Source organism: Triticum dicoccoides, chromosome 4A (assembly GCF_002162155.2).
Source record: "Triticum dicoccoides isolate Atlit2015 ecotype Zavitan chromosome 4A, WEW_v2.0, whole genome shotgun sequence".
Lineage (NCBI taxonomy): Eukaryota > Viridiplantae > Streptophyta > Magnoliopsida > Poales > Poaceae > Triticum > Triticum dicoccoides.
The window spans coordinates 117,156,463-117,166,034 of record NC_041386.1 but is presented as its reverse complement, the minus strand read 5'-3'; the positions used below and the strand labels follow the sequence as shown (position 1 = coordinate 117,166,034).

Below are 9,572 nucleotides of genomic sequence, written 5' to 3'. Positions count from 1 at the left end.
TTTCTAGATGAATTATTCGTGTAGTCAATGTAACACAAAGCCTCAATTATCCTGCTAAATGTTAATTTGAGTTTCATTCAGTGTATAGAATATTGCTTACTCTATAATTATTTGAGGCTTTGAGCCTATGACTTCAATTTTGTGGTAACTGACTCTTTTCTTCTATGTTGCGACCATATTTATTATATGCAGGATCAAGATATATATGGTGTTCTGTTTTCCATTGGCAAGAATCATGGGAGCTTTTCAGCCAATATAGCCAAACATTTAGCCAAAGAGGTGTTTCTCCATTGCTTACTTCCAATTTTATCTACATGCTAATGTTCTATATAAATGTATGTTTTCACTTTCAGTATTGCTGCTGCACTGATTCTTTCTGTTTGCACAGTTCTTTCAAGTTCGGTATATACTAGAAAGGAGGTACTATCTCAATTCGGTAGGGTGTACCCATGTTCTTATTTTCTGTCAGTTGTATGGAGTTTGAGAATATTCCAATCCATCAACCTTAAATAATAACAATGAATGCATCTATATTTGCAGGCTGCTAAGTAATTTGTAACGATGAAGTCTACTCAACCCCAACTGTAGATTTCTTTTTTAGCCAAGTAACTTTAAGGATGTGTTGCATATTTACAGTTTGATTTAGGACAACTGAATCTGGAAGGCAAAGAGCATATTTAATTTATATATATTTTTAGAAGATCATATTAATATACATTCTCCTCATGAGTCAAATGTTTGAAGCCCTGTGTAATACCTATCCTATAAGATACACCTGATTATGTGGGCTTTGCACTGATGTGAACATCAAAGTTTGGTTGCTTGATAGTGCATATCGATGATGCCCAAACCTGTGACAAAAGATGGTACCTCCTGTTGAAGTATACCTGGTTCGCCCAACCTTCTCAATTAGTTCGGACTTTTGGGTGAACCGGCTGGTGCGTGAAACGTTACCCCTCCAGCTGAGATGGCAACAGTCAACAAAGTGCAAGTCAATAAAACAAAAAGGAGAAAAATCTATAACATTGTTTGGCGAGTACAAATTTGAGTTACTGCAGGTTTTTATAGACCGGAAAATATATAATGTCATTACAGTTGTTTGCTGATATCTAACACTTGTCTACAACATTTAGAAGACTACACATAGTTTATCATAAGTTCTTACCATTTGTTTTTCTAGGTTTCGTGAGGGAAAGAAGTATACTCCCTCATTTGAGAATGTATTCCCATTTTTTGACTTTCTGCTATCAATGTACCACCTCCGTCCTGGTTTATTGGTCCCCATTGTATTTTGTGCCAAATTTTGACCATAGATTAAACTAACAAAATATTCATGCATGTCACAAAAAATTATATCATTGAAAACTATGTTCAAATACGAATCCAACGATATAATTTTTGTTGACATGCATTAACATTTTTATTAGTTAAATGAAATCTTTGATCAAACTTTGACACAAATTACAAAGGGGACCAATAAACCTGTACGGAGGTAGTAAGACTGAAACCACAGTTTGAGACCACAATATGGTACGTGTTTTTTCCAAAATTTGGATTTTGAGAATACCCAAGGCATGGCTTGACGCACTCTGTCAGATTATTTGTGGTCGCGTTGCCATGTGATCACTGTTAGCAGATTGTTTGAGCGGTCCTGGTAGCTCATTTATTTTGTAAAATAAAGATCATAGTAGACAGTATAGCAGGCATCGCACCAGCTGAGATTCCTTTCGTTAGATGATAAAATTTCATTGGAGCTGAGACTTGAGTTCTACAACGAGAGGTGCTTACAGTTTAGCATGGAAACAACTACAAAAATTCCGAGAATAGTAGAATACATCAGATCAAAGCCTTAGGCTTCCTCCCCTCAAAGGCCCCCTTGCTGTCAAAGAGACATTGTCTTCCATCATTCAGAAGGTTGATATTTGATACTGTTGCAGCGAGCAGCATAGTTCCTCTTGTTTGACTTCCCTTAAAACCTTCCTCAAGAGTGCACCAGAGTGTTCCATTTCTCCAACATTGTATCTTCTTTATTTGGGTTGTCGTCTTTTTCCAAATATCTCTTTAGCTGCACCGGGCATGGGCTGGCCCGCCACTTTTTACAGTTTTACATCAAGGCCAAGAAACAAAAATTTGCGAGGATATGGTCACGTACTAAGTATAAGCCATGATGGCAACTCATGTTATAGGTCTTTTGTATCTCTACCAACTGGATGAGAAAAAGTAATAGTTGTAGGAACATGAATAGCCAAGTCTATCACAAAGGTTGCACATAGCATATCTATTACATAGGTTGCACACTACATCCAGCTACTGATCGAGAGAGAGAAACCAATATTTTCGAATTAAAATATTAGAAGATAATGATATGTCAATATAGTCAAACATTGGAAAAATAATCCCTTGAAGATTGGGCTGCAGTAACTGCAGAAGATATGGAATTATTTTCATCTTTGTTAATTAGATTCTTTCTGTTCCATCTTATACTATCTTAGTAGACCAGATCTTGTCCATTCAAACACATGGTCAAATTTCATAGGGAGACATATATGTTATATAGACACAACTTCTATACAGAGTCACGTATCTATAAACAAGCAGGATATGAACCAAGAACTTTTGAGATTTAAATAATAACGACCAAACCATATGTATTTATAGACGCAAGTATAATGATAACATTTTAATTGTAGGTATTAATGAAGTTATGATAACATCGTAATGGAACTAGTTTGGACAGACACATCTTCCAATCAAGGAGTCACGTTGTTTTTGACCTACATGCTACATTAAAGTAAGCAGATTATGCCTCATTTTCACATTAGCATGGAAATCAATTCATGTACATTTATTTAGCTTCAGAGGCACCAATGGCATTGCAATCTGCAGGAAACTTTCTACGAAGAAACAAATGTTAACCATTGTTTGCATCAAAACGAAACATCCATTTTGATGGCTAATTATTAGTCTGCGAACAATCCATCATGTTTTCATCTAAGTATCAAAGTGGCTTGCATTTCTAACCTACCCCTCCCAGTCTCTCCTTTCACTCCCTTCTTCTTGACTTCTTCCACGTGATCGGTGGCTCAGCGTCACAGCAGGGTGGGGGGTGATATCAAGCGTGGACATGCAGATTTCTCTGTGGAGTACAAATATCATAAACCGAACACAAGGTGTGTGAAAAGAGTATCTATGGATATCTTAGTATACTATAAGAATGGAGCATTGGTAAAAAAAATCAAATAAATTACTGTAACTTGCTTGATATGGGCAATCTAACTCAGTAAGCAAATTTTGCAAAATTCCACGAAGTTCAACCAAGATGTGTACCTAGTAGATTCACAGAAAAATGAGAAATAGTTCTATCAGAACAGAAGTTGCATATGTATGCCACGTAATCACTGAGTTTGTAGGGAAACTCCTTTGAAAAGTCAAAATCACCAATAGAGCATCATCTATAAATGGTAATCTGTTAGTAGGGTGATAATGATAGTGTCTGAGTCCACAGCAGATAGATACACTCCAGATGATCTCCTCTTTGTAGCCAAATCAGTAAGAGCAACAAATAGACTATCCATTCTTCCATATGCTAGCATGCTTTTCTAATTAAGACCATAGATCACAAATCCATATCTATTATGCAATAAAAGCCTAAAGCAGAGCCTACTTGTAAGGAGAAACACACCGCTGCTTGCTCATAGCCTCATACACCTTTTGCACATCATAATGGTTTGTCTGTCTAGATATCACATTGCCTACAATATATTAAAACAATAGGCAGGGTTGTCAGTGAGGAACATGCCTACATTATTCTGTGCTCAAACTGCCACAAATCAATGTGAAGTGCGAGCCAAATCAGATGAACAGAGGATGCATCACAACACTACTAGTTTAGGGATCTTACTGATTCAAAGAAATGCCGACAGCAGTTTGCAGATTAACATGATGTGTCTTTCTCAACTGCATTATCATTGAATAATTTCTGGCACACGTAATTTCCTTTCTCTTTAGGGGTATTATGACCTGAGATGGTGTGTTCAGTATGTGAGGTACAGTCTCACTTCTCTTTAGATCCAATAGCAAAAAAGAACACCTAGCAGCATGCCATGCACACACACTTGGTTTGCAAATAACTTTTAACATATTAAAATCAGCTTTATTTAAGTTCCTGCTTATCCTCCTTAGGCCCAACTGTTTGAGGAATGAGCATAAGCAAACAATTTGGTGAAAAGAATTTGAATATTAATTCCACTGACCAACCATATTTTCTCACTTTAGCCTTTTGTTATTCTTAACATACAAGGACTTCGGACTTGTTTTTATGCGTAGGTAGAGTAATATCTTCATTTGCTACATTTATAGTAACATTTCTTTTGGATTTTTTATGAAGTTTTGTTATATCCCTTGATGCTGTATTATCTATGACATAGATCAATATGGCATCTGATGGAGAGCTGATCTTGGATAAACCTAGAATCAAAGCATTGTTAATGGTTTCTGTCTTGGCTGCTTATGATGATAAAGACAAAAAACTGGATATACCCGCAGTTATATTATCACATGCAATTCCCCTATTTGGGATGATCTCGTGTGCACTAGCCGAAGATGAACAGGATTCACTCTTATCCTACTTGTATCATCAAGCTGGAATGCAGTTTTGGGAAAAGAAGTTAGTGTCTGTAGAAGGTGGAGATTATGAATGTTTCAGCGTTGAAACTGTGGGAGGAACTCATGCACAGGTAGAAACGGCTGGAAAAACAACCAAGTACTTAGATGAAGTTGTGATAATGCAATCGACAAGGCTCATATTAGAAACAGTTAAAGGAGCCTGGGCTGTGATAAAGCCGTGCAGTATAGGAAAAGTTCAAAGTACTCTGAGGTATGACTTATTATATTCCGTTCTTTCCCATGCAACCAATCTTTCATGCTATTGTTTGTGATTACTTCAACTTCTTTTGATTGTCTTTATTATAGAACATGCAAAGAAGAAGTCAATATCTTAGCTGTAAATTCTTCTGGATCAACTAGTGCGGTCTTGAGCTTTGTATGCGACTATCTTGATGCAGTACAGCTCATTGTTGAAATATGGTGGTTCATTCAGTTGGATGATTCTCATGCTTTTGGCCCCACATCACTTGATATTTTGCTTGAGAAGTTGGATACATCTGTGAGAAGGATGAAATGTTGTTATGCTGGATTGCATAGAGAACTGGAGGTTCAAGTCTTGGAGTTTGCTTTGTTAGCTATTTTATGTAGACTGTCTGAGTTTGGAACATGTTCAAAATTAGTGCTAGATAAGTTGCATTGGATAATTAATCACATTGATGGTCTGTGTGCCGATGGATCCTATGAGCTTTCCGACTTCAGTAAAGAAGTTAAGAAAGTGTTTGATGGTAACTTTATCGACGGCACTCCTATTGTCAACATTTGCACCTTTCTTGATATCTTTGATCTAAAACCAGCAAGAGATTTTGAAATGCTTAATGCTACAACTGCTGTGCTGCAAGTCCGGGATACAGATTCTGAAAATCCGTTATCATACGTTTATGGATTACCCGTGGGCGTGACCTTTGACATGTCTCTGTGCAATACCTCTAGTCATGATAGAATATGGCTCCGCATGGTTGCTGGTCAGTCCGTCCAACATGTCTTCTTAGACTTGTCTTGTTTTGAGGGCAATGATAAGATGAAGAGCTGCTCCAGAGTCATTCCTTTCTATGCTACCCCAATGGCATGTTCATTTGTTATGAGGGCATGCTTGGTAATTGAATGCCCATTTGGAAGTATCGGCACTCACCAGGAAGGACATGGAGGGCCAAGAGATTGTGTAGTCCAACTATGTGATGAATTGGATGTCTACTTTGTTAGTGCTGATACCGAGCAAAGGCAATGGTCGAAATGATAGTGGTCATGTGCAGCAAGTTCTTCAGCATGCCTCCTTTGATCGAGTGCACCATTGTGTTCTAACATCAACTGTGATCAAGTAATATGCGCAAGCAGTTAAGATGCCAGTAGTGACTAATGAGGAGTTTCATATGATTAGTTGTTTCACTGTAGCATCAGATCAAACTCTGATTAGTTGTTTTCTCTAAGAATCGAGAATTTTTCTATGGCATGTGACCAGAAGGAATGTTGTCTCATAGCCGATATAGTACTAGCAAGAACTCTGGATAAAGAATTCGGCTGCGCTGATATTTTGGTAGCAGTAAGCAGGAACAAAGCAGTTACCCGACCACTAAGATGTGTTGCTGTTGCTAGGGTATGTTTACTTCGCGCCGTATGTATATGCAAGGGTTTGGCATATGACTGAAGAATTGAAAATTCTGTGAATTTTATGAGGCTGCTGAATTAGAGGCTGCAGAGGCCAATGTTAACCTTGTGCACGTATGATTTGTGTGTCTAATGTGAGTTCTGCACTTCTGCGCCTGGGAGAGGTTCCCCGTTAGTGTAAATTTGGACTTACCATACGATGTGCCGCATGACAGCGGCTTGTTTGCTGTGTGTTTATTTGTCGAAAGTACTGCTGGTGTCTTGTTTCTTGACATTAGTGATGTCAACGCTTTTATATTGCTCTTATATTTCTTTACGGAGGGAGTACATATACATGCCCAGCAACTGCACTTGCGATCTCGTATGTTGATCTGTTCATTTCCACTGAATCCTTAGTTGATTCTATATTTTTTGTTATTGGCCTAGAAAAAAGTTGTTTTGTGAAAATATCCATGCGGACGATCGAGGACAAGGGTGAAAATATCCAAGACAAAGCTAAAGATTACCATGGACAAAAGTTTAGTAGGATATGATGAACTAAGAAGAATTGATTCCCTTGGTACACGAAACCTCTGATTACAACCGCAGGACAAAGCTGCGAACCGAACATGGTCGGTCGTTCTATCTATCTCCTGTCAGCGAGAAGCCGAGAACAGAACGGACAGATACGATCTTCTTCCTTCTTCCTCGTCGCGCATGCAGATTGCGGCTCCGTAATCTCGTCGAGGGCGGCACGGTCTCTCCTCAGTACCTCCCGGCGCATGGCATAGTACTCCTCGCTGCGGCGGCGGCCTCCCCACAGGTGCTTCTGCTCGATGGCCTTCGCCTCGTGCATCTCCACCCGGCGGCCGGACTCGCTGTCCCCTGCCGCGCTGCTCTTCCCGGCGGCGGTTACGGGCTTCAAAGGCGCCTCCGTGGACGCGAGGGGGTGAACCTTCACGGCGGTGCTGCTCCACCGAGCTTCCACGAGCCCCGATCGCTTATGCGCGGCCATCCATTGGCTCTTCTTGGCCTCGAAAGCCGACGATAGTTCCTCCACTGCCGCCCGCATCCTGCGTCTGTGTCTGTCTCGCGCATCATCGTTCCAACAGGGATGTGGAACGCCGCCTGATCGCTGCTTCGCCTCCGCGATCAGCCGTTTCTGCTCCTCGACCCACTCCCGCTTCGCGGCCTCGTTAGCCAGCGCTTCGCGGCGATCCCTCCGGCGAGTCCGCCATGTGCGTGGTCGCGGCCTCAGCGAAGCGATCAGCTGATCGTACTCTTCCTTTCTCTTTCTCCTCTCGATCTCGCGCGCTTCCTCCGGGGACGGGACGTGCGCGCGGCGGCGCAACCAGCTCGGCATCAACGCGAGGGACGCCATTGCTAGTGCAGATTGCAGACTCGATCGGGTGATACGCTCTTTCTCCTGGATACGCTCGACTTATATGGTGGATACCTGATATGGCAAGCCGTCTTGCGGTCGAGCGTTCAAGCCGTGTCCGAGCCAGGGACAGTTAGTAGTGCGTTGATCCAACGCTTAGTACTGTATAAGTACGTCTCGCTGGACATTTCGGAGTCGGAGGTAAAATTTCGTGTTTTGACTTTTTTGACGTAGTTTTACAGGATCTAACCTCGGTTTGATTTTTTTAGAGCTGCCCCTTCTCCTACCGCCGGGACCCCGACGGTAAGTTAAGGACAGTTCCCATCAACCAACCGTTTCTGATCTGACGTGTCCTAACTGCACTATCGCCGGGATAGATCCTGGTAGGGTAGCTAAAGTTACCGTCACCGGGGTGGCGGTAGGGTGTGCTAGGCTTGCGTGAGCGCAAGCTTGCTATGACAGAAAATGAGACTATTTTGCGGTAGGTATTCACACTCTACTGCCACACCTAGCAGCGGTAGGGCGTGCCAGGCGTGGCAGTGGTCTGTCACAACAAATGGGGTGTTTCATGTGGTAAGTTCTCACAGCCTACCGCTAGGCATCCGACGGTAAATGTGAGAACCTACCGCCGTGATTGCTGGCGGTAGGGTCCTCTCTCACTTATTTTTCTACAAGAACTTGATTATTTGAATTACAAATATGACATTGATAGATAAACACACATTGGCAAATGCTGAAATTTTGTCTATTTTGGGCCAGCCCAATAGCAGTTTCAGAAATTCCTAATAAATCCTGGAGGCCCATGCAGCCCATACATGCAAGGTAAGAGGTGGAACTAAAGTTTAGTCTCACATTGCTAGTTTGGTGGGAGTCGGACCTCGTTATAAGGGAGGATGTTTCCCCACATGTATGAGCATGAGAATAAGAGAGACATTCACGCGCGCTCCTCCTCCACCCGCCTCGCCACGACGCGCCGCGGGTTGCGGGAATGAGCCGATGTTTAAATTTTTGCCACGCACGGCGGATATACAGACGGTCACACGGGAGCTAAAACGTTTTTGCTGTAGTGGAGATTGAATCCGAACGGCGCACCTGTTCGCTTCGTCTCTATCTGTTGTTTCACCTCTCGTCGCCTCTTTCTCCTGTGCCTATATAAGAGAGGTCATTCCTCTTTAGAGAGACACATCAGAAGACCATCTTCCTCTCGCCACCAAGTTCCTGAGCACTGCGTTGCTGCTGCAATCTTCCCCATCCCGGCTTGCGGCATGCACCGCAGGTCGGGACAGTAGGCCTCCGGAACCCACCTCTTTGAGTCTTGTACGGGAGAAGGGTGATAAGGTTTTGGGGGAGCGCGCTACGCGACTACTGACTTTTTCGTCACGGACGCCTCGGACTCCGACGACTACTTCCCCGACGACGACTTCTTCCCCGACATCGACAACCTCTTCGACGACATGGCTGGCGAGGACCGCGACCCCAAGACCAGTGCTTCCCCTGTTGTACGTACGTGTTCATACTTTCTCTGTTTGAAGTTCTACCACACTTTCTTGCTTTAGTGTCTGCTCTAGATTTGTTTGGTTCTAGTTCATATATGCAGATGCTATTTACCCTCTCTCTGTCAGATTGCATGCCTTGCTTGATCTCTGCTATATTAGTCATGCTTTATCTAGTATTTCTGTTAATAAAATCATATGGTAAACTGCTCATATTTCCAACAATCCAAAAACCTTATTATAGGCAATTTACCCCGAGTGGTTTTGCTGCTTCCATGAGACTTCCTATGTTTGAGGGTATTCACTATAAGAGGTGGCGTGTAAGAGCAGTCTTATGGTTTCAAACCATGAGTTGGCATGCTCTTGGCAAACCTGAAGGAGAGTATGATGCTCAACGGGAATAAGCTTTTCAGAAAATGAATACCTTGTTTAAGGCTGCTCTCTTAAGCGTT

At 42.1% G+C, this 9,572-nt stretch overlaps 1 protein-coding gene across 2 annotated transcripts in view; it reads left to right on the top strand.

Moving 5' to 3' along the window:
* LOC119285324 (protein SIEL-like) overlaps positions 1-6,600 on the top strand; it is a 10,026-nt gene extending 3,426 nt beyond the window's left edge. The window contains exons 8-11 of one of the 2 annotated variants that reach the window (XM_037564565.1): positions 193-279; positions 389-436; positions 4,428-4,876; positions 4,972-6,600. In XM_037564565.1, coding sequence (XP_037420462.1) covers positions 193-279; positions 389-436; positions 4,428-4,876; positions 4,972-5,899 — 1,512 coding nt within the window. In that variant the 3' untranslated portion in view covers positions 5,900-6,600. The remainder of the gene's footprint in view (positions 1-192; positions 280-388; positions 437-4,427; positions 4,877-4,971) is intronic. The other variant, XM_037564566.1, reaches the window with a different exon arrangement.
* The last annotated feature ends 2,972 nt before the right edge of the window (positions 6,601-9,572 follow it).